Raw genomic sequence first — 19,283 nt, 5'->3', positions numbered from 1 at the left:
TTTGTCAGTCTCTGGTTTGAAATGCTAATATAATTATTTTAATCATTCACTTTCTGGAGAGTAGTGACAGAAATACAGGTAAATGTCAAAATTGTAGATTTACCTTATGAATGTACTGACTCTTACAAACCAGGAAGGTCCCAAGTTTAGCCGTGGACTTGTAACCATCAGAATTTTTTTTGATATTTTGCACTATGATTTCTTTCAGAGTTTTCCAAGGTTTCACTTTTTAGTCGGATTAGAAATTCCATGACTGCCTGACGGTCAAGGAAGGGCAATTAGACTCTGTTACGCGGGTGTCAAACATTATTTTACAGTTTTGAAGCATCTGGAAAAACACAGTTGCAAGAAAAAGTTTGTGAAGTCTTTGCAGTTACCTGGTAATGTGGTCTGATGTTCAACTAATTCACAATAATTGACAAAATCACAATCTGTAAAGGGAATTACAGAGACATGAGAGAGTAGCTTGCCCAGGTGGATTGGAGGAGAAAACTGGCAGGGATGGTGGCAGAGCAAAGATCACTGAAGTTCATGGGAATTGTTCACAAGGTGCAGGATAGAATTGTCCCATAGAGGAAGAAATGATGGGTAGGCAACCATGGCTGACAAAGGAAGTTAATGACTACATAAAGGCCAAGGGAAGGCATATAAGGTGAGTAGGAAGTTAGATGATTGGCAACTTTTTGAAGTCCAACAAAGGCAACTAAAAAACCTTTATGAAAGGAAAAGATGAAATATGAGGGCAGACTAGTTCCAATGGGTACTTTGCATCTGTCTTCACTGTGGAAGACACTAGCAGTATGCCGGAGGTACAAGAGTGTCAGGGAGCAGGAGTGAGTGCCATTGCTATTACACAGGAAAAAGTGTTAGGCAAACTGGAAGATCTTAAGGTGGATAAGTCACCTGGACCAGATGGACTACATCGGAGAGACCTGACAGAGGTTGCTGAAGAGATAACAGATACATTGGTCATGATCTTTCAAGAATTACGATTCTGGCATGGTCCCGGAGGAGGACTGGAATAGTGCAAATGTCACTCTACACTTTAAGAAGTGAGGAAGGCAAAAGAAAGGAAATCATAGACCAGTTAGCCTAACTTCAGTAGTTGTAAGTGTTGGAGTCTATTATTAAGGATGAGCTGTTGGCGTACTTGGAGACTAACAATAAAATAAGTCAGTCAGCATGGTTTCTGTAAAGGGAAATCTTGCCTGACAAATCTGTTAGAGTTCTTTGAGGAAGTAACCAGCAGGGTGGACAAAGGAGAGGCAGTGAATGTAATTGACTTGGATTTTCAAAAGGTATTTGATAAGATTCAGATTCAGATCCAGTTTATTGTCATTTATAAACCACAAATACAATGCAGTTAAAAAATGAGACAGCGTTCTCCGGAATGATATCACGAAAAAGCACAAAACAGACCACACAAGAAAAACCACATAACGTTTGGTAATCCCCAATCCAGAGTCCAGAGAGGCTGCTGCGTATCGATATCGCGCTACCGTCTTAGCACGTTCCCCGGAAAGGAACTACAAACCCAACAGACAAACCTAAAGCTACAAGACCTACACAAAACCACATAGTTATATATAGTTATAGTTAACATATAGTTTCAACAGTGCAGACAATACTATAATTGATAAAAGACTAACTGACAAAGATCACAAAATTATAACACATAGTTTCAACAGTGTAAAGCAATACCATAATCTGATAAAGAGCAGTCCATGGCACTGTTTAAAAGAAAGGTCTCAAAGTCCCGACAGCCCATTATCTCACGCAGACGATAGAAGGAAGAAAAACTCTTCCTGCCGTGAACCTCCAGCGCCGCAGCTTGCCGATACAGCACTTTGGGAGCTCCAACCACAGCCAACTCCGAGTCCGTACGAAAATTTCGAGCCTCCGACCAGCCCTCCGACACCGAGCACCGAGCACCATCTCTGCCGTGCGCTTCGACCCCGGCACCGGCTGCCAAGCAACAGGCAAAGCCAAGGATTCGGGGCCTTCCTCCCGGAGATTTTTCCGATATGAGGCAAGCTCCTCTCTCATGTCTCTGTAATTCCCTTTGCAGATTGTGATTTTTGTCAATTATTGTGAATTAGTTGAACATCAGACCACATTACCAGGTAATTGCAAAGACTTCACAAACTTTTTCTTGCAACTGTGTTTTTCTAGATGCTTCAAAACTGTAAAATAATGTTTGACACCTGCGTAACAGAGTCTAATTGCCCCTCCTTGACAGTCAGACAGTCATGGAATTTCTAATCCGACTAAAAAGTGAAACCTTGGAAAACTCTGAAAGAAATCATAGTGCAAAATATCCAAAAAAATTCTGATGGTTACAAGTCCATGGTTAAACTTGGGACCTTCCTGGTTTGTAAGAGTCAGTGCCACATAAGGTGCCACATATGAGGATGCTTAACAAGATAAACTCCTATGGAATTACAGGAAAGATGCTGGCATGGATAGAGGAATGGCTGACAGGCAGGAGTTAGTGAGCGGGAGTAAAAGAAGCCATTTCTGGTTGGCTGCCACTGACTAGTTCCTAAGGGTCAGTATGGGGCCGTTACTTTTCACATTGTTTGTCAATGATTTGAATAATGGAATTGATGGCTTTGTGGCAGAGTTAGCAGATGTTACAAAGATGGGTGGAGAGGTAGGTAGTGCTGAGGAAGCACTGTGATTGCAGCAAGACTTAGACAAATTGGAAGAATGGGCAAAGAAGTGGCAGATGGAATACAGTGTTGGGAACTGTATAATAATGCATTTTGGTGAAAGGAGCAATAGTGTGGATTATTATCTAAATGAGGAGAATGTTCAAACATCAGAGGTGCAGTGTGACTTAGGAGTCCTCATGTAAGACTCCCAGATGGTTAATTTACAAGTTGAATCTGTGGTAAAGAAGGCAAATGCAATGTTTCATTTATTTCAAGGGGAATAGAATATATAAGCATGGAGATACTGCTGAGCCTTTATCAGACACTAGTCAGGCAGTGCTTAGAGTGTTGTCAACAGTTTTGGGTCCCATATCTCTGAAAGGATGTGCTGTTAGTGGAGAGAGTCCCGAGTAGGTTCATGAGAATGTTTCTGGGAAAGAAGGGGTTAACATATGAGGAGCATTTGGCAGCTTTGGGCCTGTACTCACTGGAATTGATGTGGGGAGATCTCATTGAAACCTACCGAATGTTGAAAGGGTGGATGTGGAGAGGATGGTTCCCATGGTAGGGATATCCAGAACTAGAGAGCACAGCCTCAAAATTGAGGGGTGACCTTTTAGAGCAGAGGTGAGGAGGAATATTTTTAGCCAGAGAATAGTGAAACTGTGGAATGCACTGCCACAGGTGCGATGGACGCCAAGCCCGTGGGTATATTTAAGGTGGAAGTTGATAGTTTCCTTATCGGTCAGGGCATCAAAGGATATGACGAGAAGGCAGGTGTATGTAGTTGAGTGGGATTCGGGATCAGCCATGGTGGAATGGTGGAGCAGATTCATTGGGCTGAATGACCTAATTCTGCTCCTATGTCTTAAGGAAATTCAGTACTGTTGTTACTCTCCCGAGGAAAGATCACATCAAGAGCAGAACTTACAATGCTGAAGGAGGTGAAAAAGAACCCGGGGTAACAGCAGAAGACCTGCCGAAATCTCTAGAACTTGCTAAAGTCTCTGTTCATGTGTCTACTATAAAAACACTGAACAAGACTGATATTCATGGAAGGATACCATGGAGGAAACCACCACTGCTCTCCAAAAAGGAAACATTGCTGTACATCTCAAGTTTGCAAAGGAGCACCTGGATGTTCCACAATGCTTCTGGGATCCTGTTCAATGGACAGATGAGACAAAAGTTGAACGTTTGGCAGAAATGCTATGGAGGAAATGGGGCACTACACGCCAACACTGGCACCTCATCCCAACTGTGGAGTATGGTTGAAGGGCCATCATGGTTTGTGGCTGCTTTTCTCCCTCAGGGCCTGGATAGCTTGCAGTCGTTGAGGGAACAGTGAATTCTAAATGATATCAGGACATTTTACAGGAGAATGTCAGGGTAGTGGTCCATTACTTAAAGCTTAATAGAAGTTGGATGATGCAACAAGACAATGCTCTGAAACACATGAGTAAATCAACAACAGAATGGTCTGAAAAGAAGAAAATTTGTGTTTCAGAATGGCAAAGTCAGAGTCCAGACCTTAACTCAATTAAGATGCTGTAGCATGACCTGAAGAAGTCTGTTTGTATTCTAGAAATACTGATGAACTGAAATAGTTTTGTATGGAAGAATGGTCTAAAATTCCTTCTCACCTTTGTGCAAGTCTGATCAGCACCTACAGGAAATGTTTGGTGGAGGTTATTGCTGCTAAAGGAGGTTCTTCCAGTTATTAAATATAAGAGTTCGCATACTATTTCCAGCCTGGATTGTGAATGATTAACAATGTGTTCAATAAAAACATGGAAAATATAATTGTTTTTATGTTATTAGTTTAGGCAGATTGTGTTTGTCTATTATTGTGACTTAGATGAAGATCAGACAACAGTAAAATTCTTTTACTCTAGTAGGGACTCGGGTTGGCTGGCGTATGTAGTGTATGTTGGCCAGACAGAGGACATGGTGAAAACCTACATTAAGGAGCTCAAGAGGGGTATCCGTTTGGGTTATCTGTAAAAATCAGCGGGAGCAGAACACTGCAATTGCAATGGCCGTAGGATTGACCTCAACGGCACAAAACTACTGTGCTTTGCCAATAGCTTTTGGGACCACCTGGTAAAGGAAGCCATTGAAATAAAACTAGAGGAAAAGAATTTTAATAAAGAAGAAGGTCTCGCACTGAGTAAGAACTGGAATTTAATTGAAAAAACAAGGTGGGAGAGCAAAATGCTGGATGAGGATCAACCGATCAGGAGAGATGGACAACGGGGTATAAATACCACCACATTAGACATGCACAGGCATCATCCTTGAAAAAGATGGCAGAGTTTGTCATCGAAACATTGGTTATAGTTGATACCTCTACCCGGCTGGAAGCCAGAGAATTCATTTGTTAGTGGGGTAACTTCACTCAACTTTACTTGCATCATCATTGAATTGTCCCCATAACCTATGAACTCACTTTCAAAGACTCTTCATCTTATATTCTGGATTTTTATTGCTTATTTATTATTATTTCTTTTTTAATGTTGTATTTGCATAGCTTGTTAATTCCAAGTCTTTATTCTTCCTCCTTCCACCACAATAATGTGCCCCACGCTCCAGCCCCGCTTTTCTGGATTACCACATTATTCAGTGCATAAAAGAGTGCATATGTGGTCAAGAGGTTCAGGCGCTTTTCAGACCAAACATCAGAATGGGGAAGAATATGATACAAGTGACTTTGACCGTCAAATGATTGTTGGTGCCAGTTGGAATGATTGAGCATCTCAAGCTGCTGATCTCCTGGGATTTTCATGCATAAACTCTATAGAGTTTACAGAGATTGTGTGATTTAAAAAATCCAGAAAGCAGCAGTTTTGTATGAGAAAATGCCTTGTTATTGAGAGAGGTCAGAGGGGAATGGTCAGATGAGTTCAAGCTAACAGAAAGGTGAGAGTAACTCAAATCACCATGCATTACAACAGTTGTGTGCAGAAGAGCATCTCTGAATACACAACACATCACCCCTTGAAGTGGATGAGCTACAGTGGCAGAATACCACAAGCATACATTTAATGGCCTCTTTATTAGCTACAGGAAGTTGAGAAGTGGGACCTCAAGGGTAGTAATCTCTGGATTGCTGCTGATGCCACGGGACAGTGACGATAGGAATAGAATGAAGCAGCAGGTAAATGTGTGGCTGAAGAATTGGATCAGGGGGCAGGGATTCAGATTTCTGGATCATTGGGAACTCTTCTGGGGCAAGTATGATCTGTACCCTTGAATCCAAGGGGGACCAATAGTCTTGTGGGCAGATTTGCTAGAGCTGTTGGAAGTGGTTTAAACTAATATGGCAGGGGCATAGGAACCAGTATGATGGAGCTGAGGATCAGCCAGCAGGTTGACAAGTAGATGATGGGTGTAACATGAATGTAAGGAAGGACAAGTCAATCATTGGGTACAAATGCAGAAAGTTAAATTGTACCACAGGGGCAAAATTCCAAAGGACAAAGAATGCAGGACTGAAGGTGTTGTATTTAAATGCACGTAGATTTCAGAGTAAGGTGGACGAACTTGTGGCACAATTAGAGATTTGTTGGTATGATGTTGTGGCCTTACTATAAAAGGATATGCTTTGTATTGAAATGACAGGCAGGAAGGCATATTGGTAAGAGATGGAATTACATCTTTACAAAGAGGTGACATAGGGTCAGAGAATGTTAAATCTTTGTGGGTGGAGTTGAGAAACAGCAAGGGTAAAAGAACCATTATGGGAATCATATATAGACCTCTAAATGGTAGTCAAGATGTGGGGTTAAAATTGCAAAGGGAGCTCGAAAGGTATGTAATAAGGGTCACGTCACGATTGTAATGGTGATACTGGGATATAAGGACATTGGGAAAATCAGGTTGTTGTCAGATTGCAAGAGGGAATTTGTTGAATGCCTACGAGGTGGCTTTTTAGAGAATCTTGTGCTTGAGCCTACTAGGGGAAAGGCTATCTTGGATTTGGTGTTTTGTAATAATCCAGATTTTAATAAGAATCTTAAGGTAAAGGAACTCTTAGGAGATGGTGATCATAATATGATTGAATTCATACTGCAGTTTGAGAGGGAGAAGCATAGGTCATATGTTTCAGTATTGCAATTAATAAAGGGAATTGCAGAGGCATATAAAGAGCTTGCCCAGGTGGATTGGAGGGTGATACTGGCGTGGATGATGGTGGAACAGAGGTGGCTGAAGTTTCTGGAAATAGTACACAAGGCGCAGGATAGATATGTCCCACAGAAGAAATTGTTCTCAAATGGCAGGGGTAGGCAACCATGACTGACAAAGGAAGTTAAAGACTGCATAAAAGCCAAGGAAAGGGCATATAATGTAGAAAAAGTAAGTAGGAAGTTGAATGATTGGCAACTTATTAAAATCCAACAAAAGGCAACTAATCAAAAACCATAACAAGGGATAAGATGAAATACGAGGGTAAATTAATCAATAGTATAAAGCAGGATGCTAACATTTTTTTCAGTTATATAAAGAGTAAAAGGGAGGTGAGAGTTGATATTGACAACTGGAAAATGATGCCGGTGAGGTAGTAATGGGAGACAAAGAAATGGCAGATGAACTTAATACTTTGCATTAGTCTTTGCTATGTAAACACTAGCAGCGTGCCAGAAGTCTGTGATTGTTAGGGAGCGGGAATGAGTGCCATTGCTATTACAAAGGGAAAAGTGCTAGGCAAATTGAAAGGTATAAAGGTGGATAAGTCAGCTGGACCAGGTGGACTGAATCCCAGAATTCTGAAAGAGGACATTGAAGAGGTAGCAGATGCATTGGTCATGAATTGGGCGTGTTGGCATGTGGCCAAGTTGTTAAGGCTTTGGGCTAGCGATCTGAAGATCGTAAATTTGAGCCTCAGCCGAAGCAGCGTGTGTGTCCTTGAACAAGGCACATAACCACACACTGCTCCTGCACGTTTATAGCTCAGTGGTGGCGGTTGGTGCAGTATAGACAAAAAAAAAAGAATTTTCAAGAATCACTTGATTCTGGCATGGTTCCAGAGGACTGGAAGATTGTAAATGTCACTCCACTCTTTAAGAAGGGAGGAAGGTAAAAGAAAGGAAATTATAGGCTAGTTGAGTTAACCTCAGTGATAGGGAGTGTGTTTGAAGCCATGGTTAAGGATGAGATTCCAGGGTACTTGGAGACTAATGATAAAATAAGTCAAAATCAGCTTAGTTTTTCCCTGTAAAGCAAAGTCTTGCCTAGTAAATCTGTTAGAGCTCTTCAAGAAAGTAACAAGCAGGCTGAACGAAGAAGAGCCAACGGATGTCATTTATTTGGATGTTCAGAAGACATTCGATGTGGTGCCACACATGAAGCTGTTTAATAGGAGAACGTCCAATGGCATTACAGAAAAGATGCTGGCATGGAGAGTGGAATAGCTGAAAGGTAGGAGGCAGCAAGTGGGAATAAAGTGGGCCTCTTCTGATTGGTTGCTAGTGACTAGTGATGTTCCTCAGGGGTCAGTATTGGGACCGCTACTTCTCACATTGCCAGTGATTTAGATAATGGAGTTGATGGCTTTGTTACAAAGTTTGCTGATGATACAAAGATGAGTGGAGAGGTAAGTAGTGCTGAGGAAGCAATACAATTTCAGAAGGACAGACAAATTGAAAGAATGGGTAAAAAAGTGACAGATGGAATACAGTGTCAGGAAATGTATGATAATGCATTTGGGTAAAAACAATAGTGCAGCCTCTTATCTAAATGTGGAGAAAATTCAAACATCTGAGATACAAAAGGACTTGGGAATCCTTGTGGAAGACTCCCAGAAGGTTAATTTATGGGTTGAGTCTGGTAAAGAAAGCAAATACAATGTTAGCATTCATTTTCAAGGGTAATAGAACATTATAGCAAGGTGATAATGCTGAGCCTTTATCAGACACTGGTCACGCTGCACTCGGAGTATTGTCAACCATTTTGGGCCATATAGTTCAGAAGTGATGTGTTGTCATTGGAGAGAGTCCAAAGGAAGTTCACAAGGATGAATCTGGGAATGAAGGGGTTAACATATGAGCGTTTGACAGCTTTGGGCCTGTACTCACTGGAGTTTAGAAGAATGTGGGGGTGATCTCATTGAGGCCTATTGAATGTTGAAAGGACTATATAAGGTGAATGTGGAGAGGATGTTTTCTATGGTGGGGGTTTCCAAAGCTGGAGGGCACAGCCTCAAAATTGAGGGTGACCCTTTGGAACAGAAGCATGAAGGAATTTTTTTAGCCAGAGGATGGTGAATCTGTGGAAAGCTCTGTCACAGACAACTGGGAGGTCAAGAGGATGGGTATATTTAAAGTGCAAATAGATAGTTTACTGATTGGTCAGGGCATCAAAAGATATGACGAAAAGGCAGGTGTATGGGGTTGAGTGATATCTGGGACCAGCCATTATGGACTGGCAGAGCAGACTTGATGGCTGACAGGCCTAATTCTGCTTCTATATCTTACAGTCTTATGGTCCAATGGAGTTGCCATTGAGTGTATAATGTTGCTGGAGTGTATAGTGTTCAGAAAACTTGTAGTTTGCTAGAAATTAGGCTGCAAAGGAAATTTTGTGCCATATAGTGGATAAAGTTAAACTTTTCAAGCTCAATTTTTTTCAGTGGCTTGAATTGGGAACTTGTCATGATGAAGGATCTTTCCATGTTGTTTGGCAATCTACTCAAAAGAAATCAATGTCAATTTAATGTAAAGTATTCAAAAAGCAAAGCTCTTCAAATTCAGATAATCTGAATTGTAAAAAAAAAGCTGGAAGAATTTGGCCTAAACTATCTTGACTTTAGGAAAAGTGAGAGGTGATTTTCCTTGGAATGTAGGAAGTCTTTAAAAGCTGAACAGGGTGTGGTGTCTATAACTAGAAGACATAATTTCATAATGGGGGGCTGACCATTTTAGATGTTTTTTCATTCAAACCTTCGATATTTCTGCACTCAAGGGATATGGTGGCTCAGTCACAGAAATGAAAGGATATTATAGGATACACAGAATTATGACTTTATTATAGGAGAGTGGTTGTATTGAGGTAAAGGCTCACTCATGATCTTATTGAATGGTGGAGAAGATGTGACGAGCTGAACAGCCTACTTCTATTTCTTGCTTTAATCTAACATTTTATATCAGTTTTATTACATTCATCTTAAATGCTGCCACTCAACGTTCTCATCAACTTACAGTTTATTTTATTTGTTTCATAGGTTTAAACACATATATGAACATATTCCAGTGCATAAAAACTTTATTTGTGTTTTCACAGTAAGCAATATAGAAGATAAGTAATGTCGTTGTAAATTCTCTGCAGGTGTTGGAGGATACTGTATTATTTTCAACTTCAAATGGAACAGATACATGAAAGAAAATTAAAATTATTTCATGAAGAGATGAGTTATTATTTAGTAGAATGAATTTCATATGCATGATCCTCAGAAGTGAAACAAATTATTATCTGGTTCTTCAACAAATGTTTTGCGCAGCTGCTATACTGTATACTCTATTCTACATTTGATCTCACTAAAGCCCTGTACAGTTGTAGCAATACATCTCGACTCGGATATAGCGACCCATTTGCATTAAAGACTAACAGTCTATTTGCTTTCTAATTTGTTTCCTCATTGAATTCATTTGTAGACTGTAAACAACTGAGGCCCGAGACTTGATCCTGTTGTAATCCACTGTTTACATCCTGTCACCCTGAAAGTGATCAAGTTACTTCTTGATCCCTTGTCTTCACTATTATCCCAAATCCCCTATGAACAATCTTGTGTGACACTGTAACATATTCCTTCAGGAAATTTAAGTATTCCACATCCATTTGCTTCCTGTTATTGATCCTGCTAGCTACATCCTCTTCGCTTTTATAAATTTTTGTTGACACTGCTTGATAAGAGTACTATTTTTCTGGAAGCAGCTCTTGCCACTCATTGCTGGTCCTCATCCAAGAATTAATGATTTATTTAGTTCAGTCCCAGCACTTGAATATAAAATTTCATTGTGATTTATTTAATCTTTGTTTACAGTCTAAACACTGGCTCCACTGTATATGCTTTTGAAACAATAATTCATTTTTAAACGCTTATGGCTATGTAGAGTACTGCTGTTTGTTACAGGGAGAAGTATATACTGGAGCAGGACATCCGAGAGAAAGAGGAGGCCATCAGACAGAAAACTAATGAAGTACAGGTAAGTGTGTTGTGTTTATGAAGCTGAATGCCTTCAATGTATTGAGTTTCATGCAGTCATGAATTTAAAGGATATTGTTTAAGGCCTTGAGAACTCTTAGCAGAAATCTCACTGAGCCAGGCAAGACATTAAGGGAATCTGATGAACTCTGACTGTTAGCTGTGAAACATTAACCTTAACCGGAAGTATCATTTGGTGCCCTTTTCCAAAGGCAATATAAAACAAGGAACAAGGTACTGAGGAAGAATAGAATCATAAATATTTCAAAATTAACAGATGTTTTGGCAGGGCTTTAACTTCTTCAATTTGCACAGTATTTGTTTTACTGATAAATTAGTTTTGAACCTGGCTGAGGTTAAATACTATGCACATGTTAGAAGCCTCTCGTGCTGAGTACAATTAAATCTGCTTGGATTATCCATTTCTCACTTCTAGCCTTCATCCTTTGTTATGGCCATGTAATACTCTCTCTTACTGTACTGAGCTTGCCATTCTTCTTTCTGGTGAGTTGTAGTACACCATTTATCCTTTCCCCTTACTTGAAATACCTAATACAGATTTTACAGATGAATACAGATTTGCATTGTAATTTATTTTTTCTAGGACAGAATACTGCTGTATTTATAACTCTCCTCAGATTTTTTTTTATTTCTTTCTGGGAAATGTTTCCCATAATTATGTCGAATTTCCTCAGTGGTGAGACACTGGATGTGTAGAGTGAGAGCATAGCTGGGAAGATCAACATCTTTTATCCATCCTTGATTGCCTCTAGAAGAAAACAATATGTTGTTTTCTTGAACTTCTGCAGTTCTTCTGATGATGATAGTTTCATGGTACTGTTGGGTAGGGAATTCTAAGATTTATCTCCAGGCATTGAAGCAATGATATGTTTTTGGGTCCAAATAATTTATGACTTGAAAGGGAACTTGCAGGTGACACTCTTCCCTTATGTCAGCTTGTGATGAAGATATGCTTAAAGCTGACCTGAATGATTTGGAACTGCATACTTCTGATTTGTGTAATTAATGTTGGAAAGGCTTTGAAGCATCGGAGCATGCTTTTTCCTTTCATTTATAGTCACGGTATCTGTATGGTGAAAGGAAGATTAATGATGAGTTTGCTGGAGATAGTTGGACCTCGGACATTGCTTTGAGGAACTCCTGTAGTGGTACTCTGGAGAGAGTGTGATTAACCTCCAACAATTACGGCCTTCTTCCTTTGTATGAATTATGATTCCAACATTTGGACCATTTCCCTTTGGGACCCATTGTGTAGTTTTACCAGGAGTCTTTGTGTCAAATATAAGGGGCAATCATTCTCACCTTGCCTCAGGATCTCAGCTCTTTGGTCAACATTTGGACTAAGGCTATAGTGAGATCTCAACTCTATGGAGGTCCAGGAAAACCGCAAAACTGAATACATTGTTGTTGCATATATTCTGTCTGATAGTATGTCAAAGACAGTTGTTATCAATTGCTACTGATTGACTGTTTGGAGGTTTTTAGTAGATTGGAAACGCCTGGTTTGTGGGCAATTTTCCAAATTGTTGGGAAGACACTAATAGTTTTATTACCTTTGCTGCTGCTGGTGTATTTAATCATGTGGAGTGCATTGAATTGCTGACCACTGGTGACTTTGATGGCTAAGATCTTAGGAAGATGCCAAGATGGAACATCAACTCAACACTTATAGCTGAAGAAGGTTGTAAGTATTTCAGCATTCTCTATGGTGACTGTATACTGGACTGTGCTGTCACTGAGAACTTAGCACTTCCTTTACCATTACTCATGGGTAGTAATGGTAAGACTGCAAAAGTTTAATGTAAAACATTGGTTGTAGAACTACTTACTGCATGCTTCTTTGGCTGTCCAGCATTCATTTACTCCCATACTGTAACTTTGTTAAGTTCACACCTGATTTCTACATTTGTTGACTTGAATGGAGTCAGAAGATTATAGTTTCAAGCCCTAGTCCCATAATTTGATCACATGATATAGATCAGTATTTCAGTGCAATACAAAAGGAAAACTATGTTGTCCAGCAAAATCATTTTTAAGATGAGATATTGAAATGGGATTCAATTTCTGTCTTCAGACAGATACAAATGACCTCATATATTGGAAAAAAACATACAGTATAGAGAGCTTGACCAGTTTGCTGGCAATACTTACCTTAAAATAAATAAAATTAAAAATCAAATAAACACAATGTGCTGGAAATCTGCAATAAAATGCCAACTATTGGAAGCATTCAACAGGTTTGGCACCCTAATTTCTTTTCTGCATTTCTATCAGAACACTGAGCTTTTACTTTCCAAGAAAGCAAAAATTCTTTTCAAGAATAGTTGACTGTTTTGGATGGCGTGGGCATAACATATTTTGTTCATTTTGAGATATGTGCTGTAATCAGCTTCCTCGGGTAATAAAGTAGTCGAAGGAATAAAGGAAATTGGCTTGTCTACTTTGCTGAGTACATATTCTATTTGTCTGCTTATCTTTCCCTGAGCTCTTGTTTCCCAGGATTGCATTCAAGTGGATGTAACATTCATTTTTCTGTGGTGGGGGATGGGGAGAGAGCAAAAAGTTTCCCCCCATGCCTTAATCTTTAAAAACAGGAGCAGAAACAGGCCACCTGATTGGTCAGTCTAAAGCTTGATTTCAAATTACAATTCAGCTGAAGCTGGAACTGTTTTTAAGTGAACAATTAAGATTCTGGGTCAATAGAAAGATCAGAGGGAGATCTGAGTACAGAAGGACTAGATATATCTGCTATTAAATTTGTCTTTACACAAATAATTATTACAAATAAAATTACTAGAATGTTACTTGGGTTTCAGCACCAAAGTTACAGAGAAAGGTTGAACAAGTTAGGTCTTTATTCTTTGGAGTGTAGAAGGTTGAAGGGGGACTTGATAGAGGTATTTAAAATTATGAGGGGGATAGATAGAGTTGACATGGATAGACTTTTTCCATTGAGAGTAGGGGAGATTCAAACAAGAGGACATGAGTTGAGAGTTAGGGGGCAAAAGTTTAAGGGTAACACGAGGGGGAATTTCTTTACTCAGAGAGTGGTAGCTGTGTGGAATGAGCTTCCAGTAGAAGTGGTAGAGGCAGGTTCGATTTTGTCATTTAAAGTAAAATTGGATAGGTATATGGACAGGAAAGAATGGAGGGTTATGGGCTGAGTGCAGGTCGGTGGGACTAGGTGAGAGTAAGCATTTGGCATGGACTAGAAGGGCCGAGATGGCCTGTTTCCGTGCTGTAATTATTATATGGTTATATAAGTATAAAATGTGTTGATCATCCTTAGAATTATTCATTGGCAGGTTTATCAAAGGAATACCTCTACGGTTGTTAAATTACTCTGAGCTTACCTTCTGATTAGGGAGCAATATTTCTCATTTGTTTTAGCACAATTTGAAAACCTAAAATTATCTTTGCTTTGTAAGGAACTACAGCTTGTTCTGCTATAATGCGACTTTTTATAACACAGGGTTTCTTGGGAACTTAACTATCGCACTATAACAGAACTATCTGTAATTGCAAGAAGTTTAAATATTTGGAATAGCTTGTTTTTAAAGGTATGTATTGTTGCTGTGTGACTTATATGATGAAAGCCTGTCTTAATTTGAATCTGGGGCTGAGTGTTTTCATTATGGGTATGGTTATCTGAGTGAAGGTTATTCTTTTTGTTGGCAGGAACTTCAAAATGACTTGGATAGAGAAAACAACAACCTGCAGGAGTTGGAGTCTCAGAAACAGGCTGCCCAGGACAGACTTGATGAAATGGACCAGCAGAAGGCCAAACTTGAGGATATGCTGAATGATATCCGGCAGAAGTGTCAAGAGGAGAACCAGACGGTAAGAACAGGAAAAGCACAAGACCTGGATATCATTAAGTGGTTGAAGTGAGTGGGACTTCTAATATCAAAATCCATCAATTTAGTCAGTAAATGTTTTTAAACAATATATTTGGAATGTTCAGTGCAGTGGCAGCTTAGGCTTGAACAATCAAAGGAGTCACTGATTTTTTTTCCCCTTGTATTCCTATCAGGATATTAGAGCTTTCACTTTTGAGTTGGGTATTTGAATCTCTCCCGAAGTGTAGTGTAATGTTTTGGGCCATGTCAAGATCTTTTGATTTCCAGGCTGTAATGGATTTGTGCCAGTTTTTTTACATAAATGAAGCATGTTATGCTGAGATTAAAAGGTAATACCTACAGTAACAGAGGCTGAGAAATAATAAATAATTTTAATAATAAATCATTTTATCAAAAATGATCAAGTGATTTGAGTGTTCATTTGGAAGAAGGAAAATAAAGAAAAATTCAAGCCTTTCTGTCCACACATTTGTAATTATTTATTTGGTTTATAATTATTAAAGCAATGATTGACTTTCTGAAAAATCATTGATTTTGTAAATACATTACTCCACATTTCTAAGGGTTGATTCAAATACAGGGAGAAAATGAATGGTGTAAGGAAACTCAGTAAAAGCAGTGATGTTTTAAAATAGCGAAAGAACTGTCAGTAGGATTGGATATTTTCAGATTAGGAAAAAAAAGAGGGTTGTTCACAAGCTTTTGGAATGGTCAAAACAGCAGTGTGAGGAACAGTTCACATTGACTTGGCTAAATGTACATAGTGCAAACTTGTCCATATTTCAACAGAAAAAAATGTCAGGTGGAGAGTTTGATTTGGAGCCATCTACCATGGTTACAGTAAATATAATGGTTCAAAAATAATGACTTTTGTATTCCACAATATTTATAGGTGACTGTCAATGAGTCAGATTTTTGTTAGTCACCTGATCTCTGAGTGATGCCTACAATCTGAGTATATTTTGGATTTTTTCCATCATATCCATATGAAGTTGTCAGTTGTAATGCCACTCGGCCAATGTGCTTGCTTAAATAGTCCATTGCCCTTGTTGTCCAGGTTCATTTATCAGGAATGAACACCTTTTGGGGGGGGGGGGTACTACTATACATGCAGTCCTGGAAAAGTTATACCCCAGCAAAGGTCAAAAGATTTTAAATTTGGAGAAGAGAAAATAGGATTGGATTGAAAAATGGTTTGGGAGTTATCTGAATTAATTCAAGCATCTGGTTCCAATGACTTTGTAAACCACTTAAGGTCCAGTTGTGTGGTTTGTATTATTGACTGATTCCCTTGAGACTGTTGAAGCAAAGTAATTCTTCCAGCCAGCTGTTCCATGTATAGAATTACTGTACACGCTGAAGAAAACAACTTGCTTTTGCATCGTTCCTTCCAACTTAGTTCAGCTGCAATTCGAACCCAAGCATGCTAGGAATATTCTACCAATAAATCAGTGAGTGTGTAATTTAGTTTCAAAACATTGTTTCCACATGCCCTCTGTCTTAATAGGCAGCTTGTGTGAACTGGAGGAGAGGATAGGGTGGTCCTGGTTTTTGCTTTGTATATGGCCACCATCAGCGCTGTTCAGCAGTTGCCCAGCAGCCAGTTTTCCTTTCCCCATGAGGTAGACCACTCCCTTCGTACAAATGTTTTTCTGTCCATTTCTAAATGTCAGCTATTAACTCGCAGCGGTGTGGCTGCGTTCCCAGATAAACCTTAAGAGTGTTGCATTTTTTACGCCATTCCAAAAAAAATGTGCACATATTTCAGCTTGTTTGAAGAATTTTCCCTGTAGTATTGCATGTTCTCTTCATATTAACCATTGCAAGATGGTGGAATAAAATCAAAGTTTCTGGTTAAGTTGGCAGGTTTATTGACTGATTCAGAGTGTGTGCAGAATCCTTACTCATCTATTTTTCCTATTGTAAATTTTATTTTTATTAAGTTAAAGAGTATAGGGCTGGGGAATGGAACTTTTTTCAAACTTAACTGTCAGAGTGAGATGAAAATTGAAACTCATTTTATCCTACCAGCTTTAACAGCCTGTCTGAGAAGATCTCCCTTCAATATAGCGGCTTAGTATAGGGGATGATACCCCCAGCCCAGCCAAACTTAAATCTCATTTGGGTGGATGCTGCACGATGGGTCCCCTGTTACAAATCAGTACCCCGAAATAACAAATAGTACACAATATGCGATTAAATGATTAAGCTTTGTAGTTCTTACTTTGACTATATGGTTAGTAAAGAAAATGAAAAAAAAGAGAAAAGGGCCCAATCTTATGAATCAGTCTATTGCGCAATGTTGGAGCTCACTGATAAGCCGGTCGTCCACCATTGACCTCTACCGATTGTTGCTGCCCTTCGGACCCTTGCTCCAAATCCACCCCGTCCGGCGGTCTACCAGCTCTCTCCATTTGTGTCTTCTCTCCTCATCTCTCCCCGGCAAAAGACTGTGAAACTCTCTCTTCCAGACTCACAAGCAAGAACAACAGCATTCCACACCCCATTATCTCAAGTCATAACCCAAACGTTGCTGCTACAGAGAAACCATTACATTATCAGTGAAACCTTACAGCATGTTATGTATGCTTCCCTTCTTCAACAGCAACTATAGCTACTCTAGGATATTGAATATTTGAATGATCAGGTTGTGGGATAGTTGCCCATTGTGTAAATTCTTATCTTAGTTTAGTTTCTTTAGGTTCTCCAATTTTAAACTCAGATCCAGCTGAGGACCTGCAATATTTTTTTAAAAAAGATTTGGGCTGTTTACCCAAAAATATAGTGAAGACAATACAGTTTTGTTAATGAAGATCATGCTTAACTAACTTTGAAATTTTTGAGGAACAGGCAATAAGCAGATTCGAATAAGGGGTGTCAGCAGATGTTATTTCTTGGATTTTCAAAAGCCTTTAGCAAGGCTGCTAAACAAGATAAGAGCCCATGGTGTTAGAATTAAGGTACTAGCATGGATAGAATATTAGCTAACTAGCAGAAGTCTAAGAGTGGGGATAAAGGTCCTCTTCAGGATTCTTGCCAGTGACTAGTGGAGTTCTTCAAGGGTCAGTGTTGGGACCCCATAACTTTTCACTTTGTACATTACTGATCTGGATGAAGGAACTGATGGCATTGTGACCAACTTTATAGATGATACAAACGTAGGTGGCCTTCTTGATAAAAGGACAGTTGGTGTTGTGGAGGCAGGGAGCTTGCAGAAGGACTAGGACAGGTGGTGAGAGTGGGCAAAAAAATTGGCAGATGGAATACAGTGCAGGGAAGTAAAGGGTTGTGCACATCGGTAGGAAGAATAAAAGGTCAGACTTCCTCTAAGTGGAGAGAGAATTCAGAAATCAGAGGTGCAAATGGACTTGTGAGTCCTAATTTAGGGTTCCCTAAATGTTAACGTGAAGCCTGTGTTGGTTATCAGGAAGGCAAATGAGATATTAGCATTCATTTTGTGAGGACTAGAATACAAAAGCAATGATGTACTGATGAGGCTCTAAAAGACATTGGTTGGACTGTTTTAGAATAGTATGAGATGTTTTGGACTTTGTATCTAAGGAAAGATGTGCTGGACTTGGAGAGGGTCCAGATGAAGTTCACAAGAGTGATCCTGGGATGAAAGTTTAATCTATAAGGAACAGTTGGTGGCTGTGTTCCTGTACTCGGTAGAATTCTGAAGGATGAGGGCGATCTCATTGGAAACCTACCATGTACTGAAAGAACTGCATGGAGTGAATGTGGAGAGGATGTTTCCATTGGTGAAAGAGTCTGGAATCTGAGGCCACAGCATCAGATATTAGAGAAGTTCCTTTAGAACAGAGATGAGGAGGTGGATTTGTCAAATTCATTGCCACAAAGGGATTAGGTGTTTTATTTTATATATTAAAATAAACTTTATGCATAATAAAAATATTTACAAGAGTAAACCGTACATTGCCTTTTCATTCTTAAATCGACAATGCATTAAGTAGTGTTCTATTGCATGTATGTAAACCGGTTGGGTGTATTTAAGGCAGAAATTGATAGGTTCCTGATTAATAAGGGTGGTTAAGGGTTACAGGAAAAAGACAAGAAATAGGATCTAATGCTTTCCCAGTGTATATGATGAATAAACTCTTCTTGGCCTTCCAACTGGGTACAGGTATCAATTATAACTGACATTTTGTTGACAAACTCTGCCATCTTCATCAGCGATGATGCCTGGGCATGTCTAATCCGGTGGTATTTATACTTTGTAGTTTGTCCCTCCTGATTGATTAGTCCGAATCCAATCAGGTTTCCATTTCTACTCTAATTGAATTCCAGTTCTTACTTAGAGCGAGACCACCTTTTTTGTTAAAATTCTTTTCTTCTAGTTTTATTTCAATGGTTTCCTTAACCAGGTGTTCCCAAAAGCCATTGGCATGGCACAATAGTTTTGTGCCGGTGAAGTCAATGCTATAGCCGTTATGATTGCAGTGTTCTGCTACCGCCAATTTCTCCGGGTAACCCAAATGGATACACCTCCTGTGCTCCTTGATATGGTTTTCCACCATCTGGCCAATA

The 19,283-nt window shown here is 39.4% G+C and overlaps 1 protein-coding gene across 6 annotated transcripts in view; it reads left to right on the top strand.

Moving 5' to 3' along the window:
* The window catches only part of eps15l1a (epidermal growth factor receptor pathway substrate 15-like 1a), a 487,464-nt gene that overhangs the window by 195,828 nt on the left and 272,353 nt on the right, over window positions 1-19,283 (top strand). For all 6 annotated transcript variants that reach the window (XM_073068849.1, XM_073068851.1, XM_073068850.1 and 3 more), the window contains 2 exons: window positions 10,783-10,855; window positions 14,554-14,715. In XM_073068849.1, coding sequence (XP_072924950.1) covers window positions 10,783-10,855; window positions 14,554-14,715 — 235 coding nt within the window. The remainder of the gene's footprint in view (window positions 1-10,782; window positions 10,856-14,553; window positions 14,716-19,283) is intronic.

Source organism: Hemitrygon akajei, chromosome 16 (genome assembly GCF_048418815.1).
Source record: "Hemitrygon akajei chromosome 16, sHemAka1.3, whole genome shotgun sequence".
In the NCBI taxonomy this organism is placed as follows: domain Eukaryota; kingdom Metazoa; phylum Chordata; class Chondrichthyes; order Myliobatiformes; family Dasyatidae; genus Hemitrygon; species Hemitrygon akajei.
The sequence above is the reverse complement of the archived record's forward strand: the minus strand, read 5'-3'. Positions and strand labels throughout refer to the sequence as shown.